At 40.2% G+C, this 19458-nt stretch overlaps 1 protein-coding gene across 3 annotated transcripts; it reads right to left on the bottom strand.

Annotated features, from left to right (window-relative positions):
- Nucleotides 1-5714: 5714 nt before the first annotated feature.
- Nucleotides 5715-15367, bottom strand: LOC106572314 (pregnancy up-regulated nonubiquitous CaM kinase). 3 transcript variants are annotated; one of them, XM_014146351.2, is made up of 12 exons: nt 15013-15361; nt 14254-14340; nt 13825-13956; nt 13666-13740; nt 13415-13553; nt 13031-13154; nt 12853-12928; nt 12644-12756; nt 12347-12425; nt 11159-11246; nt 9492-9594; nt 5715-6109 (listed from the first exon to the last, which is right to left on the bottom strand). In XM_014146351.2, exons 1-11 carry the CDS (start codon nt 15105-15107, stop codon nt 9493-9495), a joined length of 1110 nt encoding a protein of 369 aa, XP_014001826.1. In that variant the 5' UTR covers nt 15108-15361; the 3' UTR covers nt 5715-6109; nt 9492. The 3 variants fall into 3 exon arrangements, with proteins under 3 accessions (XP_014001826.1, XP_014001829.1, XP_045552087.1); XM_014146354.2 differs by lacking the exon at nt 14254-14340 and having other exon boundaries at nt 15013-15367; XM_045696131.1 differs by lacking the exon at nt 9492-9594 and having other exon boundaries at nt 15013-15364.
- Between the last annotated feature and the right edge of the window lie 4091 nt (nt 15368-19458).

Raw genomic sequence — 19458 nt, forward strand, 5'->3', positions numbered from 1 at the left:
GACAATTTCATCATGACCACCTCTCCCATCATCTGCTGATCACCAGTTCTCTTAGCTACAGATTATTACACCAGATAATGTGATTTAACCAAAGATTTTTTATATCCATTACTGGGCATTACAAGATAGGTACTGTTTGGTGAAGCACAGAGAATATTGGACCAACCTCAGCGGTGCTGTCTTCGTCCTTGATTCGGGGAAACAGGAGTCTCATAAAATGTCTGTTACCAGTTGCAGGGGGTCAGTTTGAATTCAGAATATGCTCCATTATTAAAATAAATACTATTTTTGCTCCATAAAGTAATCCAACAATACGTGCACTGCCATCGTTTCAAGCCTTCTCACTCATTGATCGAGACAGGTCGCTGTCATCATGACATGCAGCACTTTGGGGTGGACACCCACCTGTCTCAATCAATGAGAGAAGATTTGAAATAGACAAGATGACGGCAAAAATCTTTGGGAAAATCACATTATCTGGTGTAACAATCTGTAACTACAGTTCTCTGCACTTGTTTGTCTCCACCTGAGACACACTCGGACATACTGAACTGTACTACACTGTTTTTTGTATGTTATTTTTACCATATAGCATTGTTGAATAGCCAGTTCTCTTGAGTTAACATTAAATAGTGTACACTCTCCTTTATTTCAGATTTTGATAAATAAACAAACATTCTTTGGATATCTGAATGTCTAGCGTCTGTTTGATGCTACAGAGCCCTGTACAGCTTATATAAATATCTTCTGTGAATCCATAAGATCAGACAAATTTCGAAGATTTATAGAAAAGATCCATATTTATTTTATGGTGGTTCTACATCAGGGCTCTCCAACCCTGTTCCTGGAGAACTACCGTCCTGTAGGTTTTCACGCCAACCCTAATCTAGCACACCTGATTCTAATAATTCGCTGGTTGATAAACAGTACCAGGTTAGTTACAACTGGGGCTAAACCAGAAAACCTACAGGAGGGTAGAACTCCAGGAACTATGATTGGAGACCCCTGTTCTACATGGTCTTATGCTGAGCCACACTGGCTGTGTTTACACAGGCAGCCCAATTCTGATATTGTTTTCCATTAATTGGTCTTAATCACATCAGATCTTTTTCAGAACTGATCTGATTGGCCAAAAGACCAATTAGTGAAAAATATATCAGAATTGCACTGCCTGTGTAAATGCAGCCATTAACCAGCTTCGGGTACATTTACATTTTAGTCATTTAGCAGACGCTCTTATCCAGAGCAACTTACAGTAGTGAATGCATACATTTCATACATCTTTTTTCTGTGCTGGCCCCCCGTGGGAATCGAACCCACAACCCTGGTGTTGCAAACACCATGCTCTACCAACTGAGCTACAGGGAAGACTAGTTGAGGTAATACACTGGCAATGGTGGGCTGGGGAAGCTGAGACTCTTTGTGCTTATGGCGATGGGCTTGTCCTGTCTGCAGTGAAGGGCCAGCTGTATAAGACTCTGCCGAAAGTGCCGTAGGGCTTCTTAGCCACCAACTATTTGGTCCACTTGCAGAAAATGTACTGGTACTGCACATCCCGACCAGCCAAACCCTCCTCGAACTCTGACGACGCTGGGCCAATTGTGCGTCGCCTCATGGGTCTCCCATTCACGGCCGGCACGGGTCTCGAACCAGCATCTGTAGAAACGCAGTTTACACTGCGACTCAGTGTCTTAGACCGCTGCGCCACTCGGGAAGTTCCAGCCAAAAAGTTTTTAATGCTTATCAATTGCCTTGCACAAAGCATTTAAATACTAAAATACTACACAAGACTCCTAAAGAATTTCATATAAATGTTAATTGTATTTTTTGATCACAGAAACATTGAGAAAATATGGAAAAATAAGTAATGAAATGTTAATTATATAAAGCAGCCCGTGTAATCATCTGCCAGAGAGTAAGCCCAATCGGCCCGAACCCCAAGTAATACATTTGGACCAGATAACTCTCACCAGAATCGGCCCGAGCTCAATCCCCGCATCCTAGCCATAAGTAATACTGCCAAAGGTGGCCCAGACTCGGGCCACATGACGTCGCCCGAGTCTAACTCTCAGCACTATGAGGAAACTGGCTCTCATGAGGACCGCCACAGGAATGGAAGACCCAGAGTTACCTCTGCTGCAGAGGATAATTTACAAAGATGATACCTTTTTCTGTATATATATATATATATATATATAATGTTGTTGTTTTTTATCAATTAGTATATTTGAGTTTAACCACAATTCTTTTGTTATATTATTTGTTCTGTCTTTTCTGGTGGATTTAACTGAAGTTGCAACCAACTTTCTATGGTTTGTTTTAAAAATAGCAATATTTTGGAGATGATTTCAAATAACCGAAAGTGAGAGGTTGTAATCTGAATAAAGGGAAAAAGTCCATTCTTGAACATGGGGGGAGAAATACTTACTAATCTTCTAGAGAACCAGTTTGGAGTTAAGCATAACTTTTGAATGACTGATGCCTTTAGTGCGAGGTCTAATGCTTTAATTTTTCATAATTTCTGCCCTCAGAATTAATATTCATTAAATAAATAGGCTCATTTAATTTTGTCTAAATAATTTTGCCTAAATAAAATGGAATATGTTTTGCTCAAATACTTTTTTTAAACAGGTCTCTTGGTGTAGGCAAGACCATAAGAAAATAGGTAATCTGGGATATGACAAAAGAGTTAATGTCTTTGTATTGGGTTTTGAGAATCTGCAGAGAGAATAATGAGGTGGTTGTGTCATTACTGTTGTAGTCTTGATTTTAGACCTTTCAGTGTCCCTTGCTGGTTTCTGTCCCACAATCTTGTTGTGCTCCATAACTGCAAGGTGTGTCCGCTCCCTCATGCTCGTGTATCCAAAATGCCCCCGCTTTGGGGTATTTTTCTGCAGGGCACTGTGGAATGACTCCAGATAACCTGAGTTTTACAAAAGTGAAAGATAAAAAGGGAAGAGGGGTAGACTAAATTGATTACATGGTCTGGAAGGTACTCTGTGGTCCTCAGGCTACCTCTAACCACCTGTAACCCCATAACGCAAACGCAAACACAAACCATCCAAACACTACCCAATTCATGTTTATACCATGCTTACTTTAAATTGAGCTATCTTAGCTTGTAAATATTTTGGCCAATTTACCTTCACCTTGTGCAGAGCAAGGGGTGGCAAGCGCATGTTGGTGGAATCAGATTCTGTACCAGAAAAATACACAATTTAACCTCCCCACTAATTGTATTGATCTCTAGTAGACTGGCTAGCTAAGCATACCTTACATGGACATTTCAACATTGTCAGCTTGCTGTTAGCTAACTAGCATCACAAAATTGGCAGCAAGATTGCTAGCTGGCTGAGAACCAACTAACCAACCATAGACGATTTATACACATTCACAAACAGAGAGTTAGTTAGCTATATCGACAATTCTATTTTTACTAAGGGAATGTTTTCTAGACAAGGGTGGAATAGATGGCCATCAAATTGAGATACTATTTATTTGGTAACATGTTCTATCTTTGACTGACTTTAACTAACAAATTTGTTTACTCTGCTGAAGTTAGCTACCAGTCTAGCAGTGACTGCCATGGCATAGGCGAAACTGATTGACAGTGTGTATCCCAAACGATAGATACATGATTTAGCTGTACAGGACTGTAACGTTAGTTAGCTAGCTAACGTACCCAACTAGGCTAGCAAGTTAACCTCTACAGGATCGGTCCACGGGATGGTCAATCTAACGTAGGCTAATGTGATTAGCATGCGGTTGTAAGTAACATGAACATTTCCCAGGACATAGACATATGGGCAGAAAGCTTAAATTCTTGTTAATCTAACTGCACTGTCCAATTAACAGTATCTATTATAGTGAAAGAATACCCTGCTATTGTTTGAGGAGAATACACAATTATGTATTAATAAACCAATTACGCACTTTTGGGCAGTCTTGACACAACATCTTGAATATGTATGCATTGGTTCATTGGATCAGTCTAAAACTTTGCACATGCACTGCTGCCATCTAGTGGCCAAAATCTAAATTGCGCCTGGGCTGGAATAATACATGATGGCCTTTCCCTTGCATTTCAAAATGACGGTACAAAGAAAAAAATACCAAAAAAACACGTTTTTTTCTTTGTATTATCTTTCACCAGATGTAATGTGTTAAATTTATTTTACTTTTGGTATCATGAATATGCATATCCTTGCTTCAGGTCCTGAGCTACAGGCAGTCGATTTGGGTATGTCATTTTAAAAAATTTAAAAAAGGGTTGGATCCTTAAGAGGCTAGCTAACGTTAGGCTACCTCTAATTGAGAATCTTCTGTTTTGTTGTGAAGGGTTAAAAAATAGATGGTATCACATCACTTCTCAGCTGTCATCGAAATGGATTCCTAATCAGTTCAGCCTGAAATTCCCTCAGATAATCTTTTGTCACCGCATCATTCTTGATAGCCGCAAGCCACTGGCAGAATCTCTGGTAGGTAAAATGGTGAAAGATTTTCACACTTGTTTGTAATTAGCACAGCCAGGCACCGAACACAACATGGGCATGATGACAAACACTGAAAAACAAATGTTTTCAAAACAATCTTGCCTAGAAAGGTTCTGAGATTTCTGTGTGCTGGTTGTTTGAGGTAAACAACGTCATTATTCGAGTTTGTGGGCATGCCCCCTCTACCTAGCAAGCGGTTTCAGCATTTGCTTTGAATGCCGGACTTTGTGGTTCACTATGAGCAGACGAATACACAGGTATTTGAAACTTCACCATTCTAGCAGTGAAATGAAAATGTGCTAGTTTTAGCTTGTGGTTTGGATAATTGTGACGTTTATGATAAAAATGTAATGTTGCTAGTATAGTAATGACTATATTCAGTGACAGAGCCAGGGTGAAATTCCCCTTTAAAACTCTTTACAGGCATTGTTCTAATGAAAAGAGAACTGCTCCATGTTCAAGGGCACTCTGATGCATTCTGACCCAAATGTAAGATATTATAGGTTCTTAGGCTGCCTCTCTCTCACACATATACATACAGCGGAGTGCTTTCTAGGAGCTGTCTCATTAGTTTAGGGTAAGCATGGTTTGTTTCTCCTGTCAAAGGCAATATGTATTCTGCCCCTATCCCACATTGTTGCTTTAAAGGCCCAGTGTAGTCAAACAAACGTGTTTTATATACATTTCCACACTCTGAGGTTGGAATAATACTGTGAAATTGTGAAAAGTATGATAATGCCCTTTTGGTGTAAGAGCTGTTTGAAAAGACCGCCTGAACTTTCAGCGGGATGGAGTTTTGGCCTGCATGGTGACATCACCGGGTGGTAAATTTGTTAATAGACCACTAAGAACGAGAATTCCAAACTTCTCTGCCAATAACAGCTAGTTTTCAGTTTTCCTCTCCCCACTTAGACCACTCCCAGACAGTCCTAGCAAAATTCCTGCTTGAGAAATTGCTCTTTGCTAAGAAGCTATTTTTGTTTATTTTTAACCATTTTAATTGAAACAATCACAGTAAGGTACTTAATTGTTAATCAGAAATTATTTGATATTGAGATAAAAACAGCTGCATTGAACCTTTAATTTGAGCTTTGTCATTTTCAATGCTGCAGATTTAGTCAATTTAATTTGTTCTTATTCTTCCCAAGACAATCAAGAATGCTAATGACTGTGTCAAACTCAACAAGAGGATGATTATAGATCAAACTAGGAGTAAAAAAATACAGTGTTTTCTAACATTTTTATTGGTGAAGAATACAAGGGTCTATAGAGACTTCATGACGTTCAAGAAAATATGTTTACATCCATGCATGGTCAACAGATACTAAGCCTATATGGATTTATCAACAAAATTACACTTGATGAGTCAAATTAGTCTTATTGCTGAAGTGTATGGGGCCCAACCAGAGTCTGAGCAATGTTTGGATGACAGACAACAAAAATAAGAACTTAAGCCTGATTAAGAGTGCTCTCTGCTGGCAGAAAGAAAGTTTCACACTGTATTTGCTTTTTATCACATACAGAGACGCTTGAGAGCAGAAATGACCACTCAGACTGGTCTGTCACAGGATTCTTCTGGGCAATTTCTCTTCTACCCATGGATTAAAGGTCACAACCTAAACCAAGAGAAAAGAAATACAGGTTACTCTAGCTACTGTGACCATTGTCTGTTAGCTGTGGGATTGTGATACTGAGCTATTTATGCCATTCAAATCAAATTGTATTAGTCACATGTGCCGAATACAACAGGTGCAGACCTTACAGTGAAATGCTTACTTATGAGCCCCTAACCAACAATGCAGTTAAAACATTTTTTTTAAATTATAAAAATAACAAGTAATTAAAGAGCAGCAGTAAAATAACAATAGTGAGACTACATACAGGGGGGTACAGGTACAGAGTCAATGTGCGGGGGCACCGGTTAATTGAGGTAATATGCACATGTGAGTAGAGTTATTAAAGTGACTATGCATAGATGATAACAACAGAAAGTAGCAGCGATGTAAAAGAGGGGTAGGGGGGAGGAGGGGGGCAATGTAAATAGTCTGGGTAGCCATTTGATTAGCTGTTCAGGAGTCTTATGGCTTGGGGGTAGAAGCTGTTTAGAAGCCTCTTGGACCTAGACTTGGCACTCCGGTACCGCTTGCCGTGCGGTAGCAGAGAGAACAGTCTATGACTAGGGTGGCTGGAGTCTTTGACAATTTTTAGGGCCTTCCTCTGACACCGCCTGGTATAGAGGTCCTGGATGGCAGGGAGCTTGGCCCCAGTGATGTACTGGGCCATTCGCACTACCCTCTGTAGTGCCTTGCGGTCGGAGGCCGAGCAGTTGCCATACCAGGCAGTGATGCAACCAGTCAGGATGCTTGCGATGGTGCAGCTGTAGAACCTTTTGAGGATCTGAAGACCCATGCCAAATCTTTTGTTTCCTGAGGGGGAATAGGTTTTGTCGTGCCCTCTTCAAGACTGTCTTGGTGTGCTTGGACCATGTTAGTTTGTTGGTGATGTGGACACCAAGGAACTCGAAACTCTCAACCTGCTCCACTACAGCCTCGTCGATGAGAATGGGGGCGTGCTCGGTCCTCTTTTTCCTGTAGTCCACAATCATCTCCTTTGTCTTGATCACGTTGAGGGAGAGGTTGTTGTCCTGGCACCACACTGCCATGTCTCTGACCTCCTCCCTATAGACTTTCTCATCGTTGTTGGTGATCAGGCCTACTGTACCACTGTTGTGTCATCGGCAAACTTAATGATTGGAGTCATGCCTGGCCGTGCAGTCATGAGTGAACAGGGAGTACAGGAGGTGACTGAGCACACACCACTGAGGGGCCCCAGTGTTGAGGTACAGCATGGCGGATGTGTTGTTACCCTACCTTACCACCTGGGGGCGGCCCATCAGGAAGTCCAGGATCCAGTTGCAGAGGGAGGTGTTTAGTCCCAGGGTCCTTAGCTTATTGATGAGCTTTGAGGGCACTTTGGTGTTGAACGCTGAGCTGTAGTCAATTAACAACATTCTCACATAGGTGTTCCTTTTGTTCAGTTGGGAAAGGGCAGTGTGGAGTGCAATAGAGATTGCATCATCTGTGGATATGTTGGGGCTGTATGCAAATTGGAGTGAGTCTAGGGTTTCTGGAATGGTGTTGATGTGAGCCATGACCAGCCTTTCAAAGCACTTCATGGCTACAGACGTGAGTGCTACGGGTCGGTAATCATTTAGGCAGGTTACGTTAGTGTTCTTGGGCACAGACACTATGGTGGTCTGCTTAAAACATGTTGGTATTACAGACTCGGACAGGGAGAGGTTGAAAATGTCAGTGAAGACACTTGCCAGTTGGTCAGCGCATGCTTGCAGTACACGTCCTGGTAATCCATCTGGCCCTGTGGCCTTGTGAATGTTGACCTGTTTAAGCTGCGGAACAGCTGGTGCTCTCATGCATGTTTTAGTACAATTTGCCTCGAAGCGAGCATAGAAGTAGTTTAGCTCGTCTGGTAGGCTCGTGTCACTGGGCAGCTCGCGGCTGTGCTTCCCTTTGTAGTCTGTAATGGTTTGCAAGCCCTGCCACATCCAACGAGCATCAGAGCCGGTGTAGTACGATTCAATCTTAGTCCTGTATTGACGCTTTACCTGTTTGATGGTTTGTCGGAGGGCATAGCGGGATTTCTTATAAGCTTCCGGGTTAGAGTCTCGCTCCTTGAATGCGGCAGCTCTAGCCTTTAGCTCAGTATGGATGTTGCCTGTAATCCATGGCTTCTGGTTGGGGTATGTACGTACAGTCACTGTGGGGACGACGTCGTCGATGCACTTATTGATTAAGCCAATGACTGATATGGTGTACTCCTCAATGCCATCGGAGGAATACCTGAACATATTCCAGTCTGTGCTAGCAAAATAGTCCTGTAGCTTAGCATCTGCTTCATCTGACCACTTTTTTATTGATCTAGTTACTGGTGCTTCCTGCTTTAATTTTTGCTTGTAAGCAGGAATCAGGAGGATAGAATTATGGTCAGATTTGCCAAATGGAGGGCGAGGGAGAGCTTTGTATGTGTCTCTGTGTGTGGAGTAAAGGTGGTCCAGAGTTTTTTTTCCTCTGGTTGCACATTTAACATGCTGATAGAAATTTGGTAAAAAAGATTTAAGTTTCCCTGCATTAAAGTCCCCGGCTACTAGGAGCGCTGCCTCTGGGTGAGCGTTTTCTTGTTTGCTTATGGCGTAATACAGCTCATTCAATGTTGTCTTAGTGCCAGGCTCTGACTGTGGTGGTATGTAAACAGCTATGAAAAATACTGATGAAAACTGTCTAGGTAGATAGTGTGGTCTACAGCTTATCATGAGATACTCTACCTCAGGCGAGCAATAGCTCGAGACTTCCTTAGATATCGATAGTGCACCAGCTGTTATTTTTCAAAAATACATAGCTCGCCACCCCCTGTCTTACCAGATGCCGCTGTTCTATCCTGCCGGTACAGCGAATAACCAGCCAGCTGTGTGTTGATAGTGTCGTTGTTCAGCCACGACTCCGTGAAGCATAAGATATTACCGTTTTTAATGTCCCGTTGGTAGTTTAATCTTGCGCGTAGGTCATCTATTTTATTCTCCAAAGATTGCACGTTTGCTAGCAGAATGGAAGGAAGTGGTTTATTCGATCGCCTATGAATTCTCAGAAGGCAGCTCGACCTCTGGCCCCTTTTTCTCCACCTCCTCTTCACGCAAATCACGGGGATCTGGGCCTGTTCCCGAGAAAGTAGTATATCGTTCTCATCAGGCACATCAGACTCGTTAAAGGAAAAAAAGGATTCTGCCAGTCCGTGGTGAGTAATCGCAGTCCTGATGTCCAGAAGTTATTTTCGGTCATAAGAGATGGTAGAGGCAACATTATGTACAAAATAAGTACAAAAATAAGTTACAAAAAAGGTAAATAAACTAACCAAAAAACACAATCGGTTGGGGACAAGTAAAACGTCTGCCTTCTTCTCCGGTGCCATTTTTATTTCATCCCTCACCTTACAGTGTAGCCTTGGTCTCTGCCTTATCCTTAGCCTCCTCCTCTACTACTAGATTCTTCTTACTGAGGTGCCTCACCACCATCGTGGCATTGAATGCCCTCTGAAAACATATAGTTCACAGGTACAAAAGTGTGCTTTTAGAAAAGATGCATTTTGCCATTATACCACAGTGTACCACAGTGACAAAGTGTTCCTAGTAAGTGACAAAAACGTACCTCTACCATAGACTACTTGAACTGTACCAACACTTCCACTCAAAAATAACTAACTGAAAGAACAGGCTGAGCCATGCATCCAATATAATTTCCCAGTGTGGCTTGCTTTGTTGAGGAAATTGTAGCGTTACCACCCATGACTGTATTTGTTAGTGAAATGGTTGTTGAATTTGTTCATTTTCAGTCCCGTGGCCTTCACCAAGTGAGTTCTTAGGTGTATGTTATCATTAAAATTAAGCTCTTTATGACAATACGTTACATATCTCATTAGGAAACTCATGGTTTACAGGCCACACCAGGCCTGCAAGTAGGGTTGCAATATTCCGCTAACTAGAAATCCTGGTTGAATCATTTCTTTCTTATTCCCTCTGTTTTCCATGAATCTTCCAACCGTGATTTCTGGAAAACCAGCGAAATTTGGGAACGTTACCAAAATTTTGCAATCCTACCTACAAGTCACATTATGCTAGCTTGCAAAGTGATATGTAATTCCTATTAGAACCCAGCCAGATTTTGGATATCCAACAGCTGGAATTTTTATTCACCCGCAACCTGCATTCTTTATGACTGCCAGAGTTAGGAACATTTTTCTCTTGTATTATTGACTGTACGTTTGTTTATCCCATGTGTAACTCTGTGTTGTTGTTTTTGTCGCACTGCTTTGCTTTATCCTGGCCAGGTCGTAGTTGTAAATGGGAACTTGTTCTCAACTGGCCTACCTGATTAAATGAAGGTGAAATAAAATAAGAAATAAAAAACATTGTGTGGAGACTACTTACGCCATTTAAACTGGAACAAACATTTCAATAACAGGTGCAAAAAATCTAACTAACTGATTGGATTAGTTTTGAAAAATGTATGCTATTTATCTTTATGTAGCATACGATTAATCAATGAATGAATGTATATGCAAAAACAAAGATAATACAAACTATTCAAAAAGAATCTACCTGCAGTAGATCATGTTGGCAAATATGATAATGATTATGGTACAAATGTGGCTTTTTAGGGTACCACCCCAGTGACAAAGCTGTTAGTATCCTGGGAAACAGAAATGTACCTTCACATCGTACCCCTTTTTTGGAGAACGAGAGTATAATTATTGTACATTTATGTTCAAAATATTGGGTACAAAAATGTACCACCAGACTCTTTATCCAAATATGTACCCTAACATTTTTCTAACAGGTACCATGTGAGATCAATATGTGTACCTCTGAAGGCACATTGTGTATTTTGATATTTTTGTTCCCTAGGGAACAATATTGTACCCTAATATTGTACCCCAACCTTATTTCTAAGAGTGTAGTGCATTCCTGTACACAGAAGAATTGATTTACATAGTCAGTGTAACTGGGCATATATCTTGATTCTAGTTTTATGGGAGATATTGTATTGTGGAAGATGATTTGGACATTTTAAACAGTAACCAGGCAGGACTAATCTTACCTTCCACTGGCTCTTAGCAAAGTTCTTCTGGATCTGCTTACTGACGGATCCATGAATGTTCTTCTCCAGAGCAGCTCCTCCTGATATCCTGATTCAACAACACACACAGCACCAATCAACAAGCCATCAACACCATTATCATATAACTTTGGAGTCATTAGCCCACTATGCAAAAACTGGTTGAATCGACGTTGTTTCCACATCATTTAAACAACCAAAATTCTATGTTATGACGTTGAATCAGCATGGAAAACTGATTGGATTTGAAAAAAGTAATCAACGTAAGGGGAGTTTGTATTTTTTTCAACCCAACTTTTAACCTAAATCCAATCACATGGTGTCATGTTTTGTTGATTTCACGTTAGTTGACAACCACAACTCAACCAAATGTAAATTAAAACTAGACATTGAACGGACATCTGTGTCCAGTGGGATGCTATGTGTACCGTATACTACATGTGATATAGTGACAGACCTACAGGATGTTTTTCATCGAAATCCTAAAGGAAACATAAGGTGATATGCAATCAATAAAGATCAAGAAAATTATTATATTTTCAGCAGAAAGAATCTATTGTATGTTTGGATTAAAGTGATCTATGTTTAAAACTCAACTGCCATGGACATTACGATAGGCTATAGATGTAACAGCCGTCGTTCAAGGTAGACAAAGGCGCAGTGTGAGTTGAGTTCATCATCTTTTATTTTAAAGGTGAACCAGCTAAAAACAATAACCAACACAACAGACGAAAAGCTTCGTAGTGCAAAATACATGCAACCAAACAAAGACAAGATCCCACAACTGACTGTGGGAAAAAGGGCTGCCTAAGTATGATTCCCAATCAGAGACAACGATAGACAGCTGCCTCTGATTGGAAACCATACTAGGCCAATCAAAGGAAAAACCAACATAGAATTACAACACATAGAATGCCCACCCCATGTCAAACCCTGACCTAACCAAACAGAGAAAAACCGTCTCTCTCAGGTCAGGGCGTGACAATAGAAGTATAGAAATACTTGAAAATATCCCTATTTATCAAAGTACCGATTCATTGTGTTGTATAAAACATCTTATTCTTTACTTCAACTGACCGAAGACATGCACACTGATAGTACTGAGAATTCTTACTAAACGTGTTATAGAAAAGAATACACACATAGCTACTAATCATTTTTTAAACTCACCAAAGATGCTTCAAGGCCTGCTCACAATTGTACCTCTTCTCTGGTTCTTTCTGCAACATGTGCGGAATGAAATCTTTTGCTGAATGGAAAAAATGTGGAGAGAGAAGCAGCATTCAGGAGGACATACAATTTCAAGATAAAAGAAAGTTAAATTAAAAGCACATTGAAAGAAAGAAAAATAAGTAATTATTGCCAAGACAGTGATAATGTTGCGTGTCAATTATGTGTGAGATGTGATGTAATGAACTAATACAGGCTAGCTAAAATGATCTCTCATAGACCAAGGTCATACTTTACCTGAACTAGAGATTTCATCCCAATACGGGGAGTCAAACTCATATTCAGCCTTTATAATCTGCCTGTACATATGTGACTCACTCTCGTCATAAAACGGAGGGTAGCCACAGAGTCTGGAACGTAAAAAAAAAATCCTTTTAGCACAACATAACTTTTTACTTGTCTATATTAAGTAAACTGTGAGGAACTAACCATTACCATACACTCACAGTATATAGGTGATCACCCCCAGAGCCCATAGGTCCACTTCTTTGCCATATGATTTCTGCTGCAGAAGCTCTGGCGCTGCACACAAAATGAAAGAGAAGGTTAATGTATGAGGCTCAAACTGCTTTAATTCTACATGATGAGGGTTCAGAAGTGATGTATGTATTTGGGGATCCTCACCCACATACGCAGGGGTTCCACATGCTGTGGTGAGCACCCCCTGCTCCTCCATCTTGGACAGGCCAAAGTCACTGATGACGATCTTGGAATCTTCCGACGGAGTCTGATACAGTAGGTTCTCAGGCTGGAATGATAATAATAGAAGACCTAAAATAACTGACAATTAAGCTGTATCTATCAATCACTTGAACACTTCTACCAAACAATAAGAAAATCACATGAGAGTGTTGATCCCAATTATATTGAGCACATTGACCATCTACCTTAACCTGTGAACTCTCAGATACATTCTATTCTCTTTTATGTTGATCTACTTGGGGGACATATAACAGTAATCCTACGATGCTGTTAATAGTTTTTCTAACAGCTAGCGAACAGTTGTACCTTCAGGTCCCTGTGCACGATGCCCAGCTGGTGGAGGTATTGGACTGCCTCCAGAACCTGTTGAATGACACGGCTGGCATCCCTCTCAGTGTAACTGCCCTTCTCCAGAATACGGTCCAGCAACTCGCCTCCTGTAACACTGTGGTAACAAGCCTTCAATTGCATTGTAAAATATAAGCAACGAAATAATCAACAATTCAACTTGGATTAGATCATTTCAGGGTAATCTAAATTAAAATCCCACCACCCACAGAGTCATAACCAGATAAAGCTTTGTAGATGTCTCGAAGGTCTCCTCCAATGCCACAATGTTGGGATGGTTGATTCTGAAGGGGAAACAATGGATACACTCTGAACCATTGATTTCTTGTCTATTTTGTATTAGCTAAAAGTGCAGAGGTGACACTAACCTGCGTAGCACTGCTATCTCATTCTCCAACATGCCTTCTTTGCCCTTTAGCGCCCTCTTGCGGATACACTTGACTGCTACAAGTTTCAGGGTGCGGCGGTGCTGAGCCACGCGCACCTCAGAGAATGATCCCCTGAAACACACCCACATCATATTAGTACCCATTCATACAGGCTTTCGTTCTCATTGCTTTATTTTGGGATGATAATTATTCAGTCACCCGATGAATTGGGATGGCTTCCACCTCTGACAACTCCAGGGGCCTCTGCTAGAGAATTGTAATACTTCATAATGGGAAGAATGTGCCATGATTTCAGTAAGCATCAAGGTATCAAGGTAATGGCTCTCACACCAAGTAAAGAGCCTTATATTTGTTTGGAAACGGCATGTAGATCTAATCCTATGTGGCAAAAATATAACAGACACTCACTCTCCTAGCTTCTCTCTCAGATCATACACTGCTGTGATGTCCTCTGCTTTCTTCCTGAATTCCTTCCCCAGAGGCATTTTCAATAGGCTTTACGCAATGGGAAAAGAGAAAAATGTAATGTCTCCTTTATTTGAGCAGAAATAACTAATTCACCATTCAAATGAAAAGCAGCTAGGTTATTCACCCAATCCAATTACACTGGTTAGTTATTTGGCAAAAAATAAACCTAGGGTCTGCACATCTTTAGTATTAGGTTAAGAGTAGCACATATTTTATATTCTAATGTGTGTAACTTGCCAAACTCTTATTTTTAAAAGGTGTTCAAATGAAATAGCCGTCATAAGATAGGTCTGGAAGTAATCGGAATAATCTTTATAATGCTTTGAAGGTTTCTGAAGTTTCCGTCACTTTCCATCGAATGGTCATGTTACATGCCAAATATGTCTGTACAAGGACTTCACTATTATATTTTTCCAAAAGTGTAACCAAAATGTTAAATGCAGAATTCAACTTTGCAGCCTCAGGCGCATTTTAAATATATATTTTGATAGTGTTCAAGCCTATAACATGCATGTGTTTATAATCTATTATATTAACTCCAAATAGCACGGCAGAATGACTTGGTCAAATATAATCTCCTAGTCTAAATAGGACATGACTATTCAAATAAACTTTAATCTACCTGTAAAGTCTATACAATATAAAACAAGTGTGCTGTTCGGTTATATGTGGCAAAAAAAGAATAGGATGCCAGTTTACCTGTTGATTGCAGTGGCAGAGAATAATCCTGACTGTCTGCTAGCGGTCTTCACAGTTCTCTCTGTACCTTCGTCACCACTCTCCTCTATCAGCATTAATTGAAAATCACACTTTTTTTCCTGAAGCAACCTTGTCCACTCCACCCACACACTAACAGTACAAAGAGAAAAGCGGATAGAGAAAGCAAAGATGAAAACTGCCTCTCACAGTTACTCAATGCATCAGCTTCAAGAAAACAAGCCATGTGTAACAGCTTACTGTCAAGAGGACCTACTCAGTAGAACATACAGTGAATAGTACATTTCTCTGCATCTGGTACATTAAGTTTGGTAGCACTGTTTACAATTTGATCAAGGAGAAAGCCATGTGCACCGGTTTACTTGCAGGTTGTCTAAGCCTGTGAAAGGAACACCACCGGCCCTATATTTACATTATGTAACCTGGCTTTTGTCTCTGCAACACCAACCTGCACTATCCTTCTACGGGCACAGGGTTATCCAGTAAATCTCATCTATCCAATCCATCTGGCACAAAGAACTCAAACAATCCTCTCAGCCAGAAGAACAGTCTATCCCACATTCTGCATGCCTTTCATAGCAGAGCTGCAAAACAGAGGACGATGCATTTACCCTGAGGACAAAATCATGCTTCAGAACAAAAATAAAAACAAATAATTGGGCTTAATTACTGTGCCTACTCCATCTGAAATCAAAATATATACTGTATACTAATATGAATATTATTTTGCATATGAATATTATTACACTCTCTATTGTAATCTATAATCTGCTGTTAGACACAGTAATTTCAAACTTTTAACTGCAGTGTAGAATTCAAACTGTCCTGAGTGATAACTGTCCACATTTTAGGCAGGTTGATATTTTTGTTATTGTGCCATCCAATACTGCCAATGTAAATGTGAATACCATTACAAAATCATCTTTCTGTGATGTTTGGACATTTTAGCCACTAGAGGGAAACATTGTCTGAATACACATGATGTCTTTATGTTTCCAGTAGGACCTTTGAGAAAGCATGTGTAAACTCTTCACTGTAGCACAATCAGTTAAACTGGTACTAAAAGACACCTTGATTTGCAGACAGGTTCCCCCAAGATTCCATTCATAGATTTCTACTGCTCCTGTAGCCAAATTCCCTAGTATATATATATATATATATAGGCCTTAATTTATTGCAAAAACCCTCTCATCACACATTGGACTCAGGCCAAGTTCCACCAGAGGGCGCTATTATTCCTGATGACGTTTGTCCTCTGACGACCAAACATAATCTGCCCAGCTGCTGATACACTCCAGGGTTGGGGTCAGTTCTGAATTGAGTTGCGAATTGCCCTTTATTTGCAATTCAATTATTGAATTTGAATTGGCCACACCCAACAAAAAGCAGAATTTGAATTAAATTTGAATTAAAGGAAGTATAATTTCATTAAATGAAGTTCAAATGGTTTATTTATTCTACACATCACTATACAAATGTTTATTTTGACATTATGTATGGCTACCAATGCCATGTAGCATATGGTTGAAACGTGTCCTTTTTAAAACACATTCTCCTAAAACAATTTTAAATAATTACATGTATGTTGTCTATAATAATTCATCCTTCCTTTAATGTTTTAAATATCTGTCACGTCCTGACCCTTGTAAGAGGTCATTTGCTATAGTAGAGCGGTCAGGGGGTGACAGGTGGTTGTGTTGGGTGGTTTTGGGTTTTCTGTTTATATGTGGGGTTTTTCTAGTATGCTATTTCTATGTTTTGTTTTCCATGTTTTGACCGGGTATGGTTTCCAATCAGAGGCAGGTATCTTTCGTTGTCTCTGATTGGAAACCATACTTAGGCAGCCTGTTTTCCTTTGGGGTTTGTGGGTAGTTGTTTTCCGTTTTGTCTGAGTACCTTATGGAACTGTTGGCTGTCGTTTTGTTCTTTTGTTTAAGTGTTCTCTTAAAATAAAGTAAAAATGAGCACTCTACACGCTGCGCCTTGGTCCCCTTTCATTGACCGCTGTGACAATATCAGAAACATAAATACATTTCTCAGAATGCATTAGCTCAAACACTGCAGTATGAAACGGAACAATCCAATTACAATGTCAATTTCATGACAATGAAAGTCAAACTATTATTTCAAATGGTATGAGTATTCTTTGCATTAATAACTGGCAGATCCATTTGATAAAATATTTGTCAAATTAATGAGACTTTGTCTCAGTTGAATTGCTTTTAATTCAATTCTACTTCCTTCAATTAAAATGATGCTTCCTGTGGGATGTGGCCAATTCAAATTCAATTCAAATTCCTGGATTAATTTCAGAAATTCCGAATTGACGCCACCCCTAATACATTCGTGTCCCCCCGCACCACTTCATAGATCCTTCATTCAGGATGCAAAGGTATCGGTTTCCTCTAACTAGATTTAATGGCGTGCCGACCCTTAAGAGAGTCCACTGTCCCACTGTTGCTTCACAGCCTAAGTCCAGACCTCCTGGCCGATACTCCCTGCTCAGGGAACATGCCCTCTCCCTTGGCCTGGGAGTCCAGGTTACTTCCACCTGACCTCCACTTTTCCTCCACAGCCCAAGTCCAGACCTCCACAGCTTGCCACGCCATCACCCCTCTCCCTTGGCATCACCCACCACCCCGTCTGTAGGCATCCCTGTTACATGCAATCCGTTACTACCCAACCCTGGGTATGAGTCTGAAATGGGGAATTGTACGTTTGGGTACACCTTCTTTCCATGGTTATACCTAATGTTGTCCTGTGTCCTTATTTCTCTTGGTTAGCCTATTGTCTGGAAATTCAGTTACATTGTAAATATATAGCAATTAAAAAGACATGTTTCACTTTGCATTAAATTGCTTGATCCTGGGTAGATACATTATAATTACAAGTGTATCCTTTGCAAAAGCATCGTAGTAACATAACATTTGATTCAATGTATCCTTTGGGACAGGTTATAACATGGCAAGGTGTGCCTTGTTTAAGGGTTGTTAAAAGGTCCTAGTCTATTGGGATACACATAACAACATAGCTAGCTGGGGTTTTTTCTTATACTTTCCCTTATAGTTACATGTAACAATGTCACATTTTGTTTGGAGTTATTAACATGGTAATTCACAGGTGACTTTTAAATGTGTAATTACAAAACATAAGTTTGCAAAAACATGAAATAGATCATGAGTAATTACACATGTGGAATACCCTTCAGCGTGTGGACTTGTAATCACACTAGTTAACTGGCCTTCCATAGCTCTTATTAGACTAAGTCATTGGTACATTTTTATTTATAAGGCCATACTGAGACAGCTCTCATTCGTGTCAGCAGACTATGATTACCTACAGTGTCTTCAGATAGTATTCATACCCCTTGACTTCCTCCACATTTTGTTATGTTAAAGCCTGAACTCAAAATTGATTAAATATATTTTCTTGTCACCCATCTACGCACAATACGGCATAATGACAGTGAAAACATGTTTTTTTAATTTTTAGCAAATTTATTGAAGTAGTATTCACACCCCTGAGTCAATACATGTTAGAATCACATTTGGCAGCGATTACAGCTGTCAGCTTTTCTGGGTAAATCTCTAAGAGCTTTGCACACCTGGATTGTACATTATTCTTTAAGAAAGTCTTCAAGCTCTGTCAAATTGGTTGGTGATCATTGTTAGACAGCCATTTTCACATCTTACCATAGATTTTCAAGTAGATTTAAGTCAAAACTGTAGCTCAGCCACTCAGTAACATTCACTGACTTCTTGGAAAGCAACTACAGTGTAGATGTGGCCTTGTGTTTTAGGATCCTCTAGGATTTTGCCTGTGGTTAGCTCCATTACATTTCTTTTTTATCCTGAAAAACTCCCCAGTCCTTAAACGATTACAAGTATATCCATAACACGATGCAGCAACCACTATTCTTGAAAATATGGACAGCGGAACTCAGTAATGTATTGGATTTGCTCCAAACATAACACTTTGTATTCAGGACCAAAAGTGAATTGCTTTGCCAAATGTTTTGCAGTATTACTTTAGCGCCTTGTTGCAAACAGGATGCATGTTTTGGAATATTTTTATTCTGTACAGGCTTCCTTTTCATTCTGTCAATTAGGTTAGTATTGTGGAGTAACAACAATGTTGATTCAGGCTCATTTCTCTATCACAGCCATTACTGTTTTAAAGTCACCATGGGCCTCATTGTGAAATCCCTGAGAGGTTTCCTTCCTCTCTGGCAACTGTATTTTTATAGTGACTTGTATTGATACACCATCCAAAGTGTAATAAAGAACTTCACCATGGGCCTCCCGAGTGGCGCAGCGGTTTAAGGCAGGATTTGGCTGGCCAGGATGTCCTCGTCCCATCGTGCTCTAGCGATTCCTTGTGGCGGGCCAGGTGCATGCATGCCGACTTCGGTCGCCAGCTGTACTGTGT

Source organism: Salmo salar, chromosome ssa15 (genome assembly GCF_905237065.1).
Source record: "Salmo salar chromosome ssa15, Ssal_v3.1, whole genome shotgun sequence".
In the NCBI taxonomy this organism is placed as follows: domain Eukaryota; kingdom Metazoa; phylum Chordata; class Actinopteri; order Salmoniformes; family Salmonidae; genus Salmo; species Salmo salar.

What these genes read in the sequence shown, in the direction of transcription:
- LOC106572314 (XM_014146351.2), bottom strand. Translation starts at nt 15,107, where the DNA reads ATGCTGATAGAGGAGAGTGGTGACGAAGGTACAGAGAGAACTGTGAAG. An exon ending in CTGAGAGAGAAGCTAGGAGA is followed by an intron (nt 13,957 to 14,253) that starts GTGAGTGTCTGT and finishes GGTGTGTTTCAG; the next exon opens with GGGATCATTCTCTGAGGTGC. An exon ending in CTTTATCTGGTTATGACTCT is followed by an intron (nt 13,554 to 13,665) that starts GTGGGTGGTGGG and finishes TTGTTACCACAG; the next exon opens with TGTTACAGGAGGCGAGTTGC.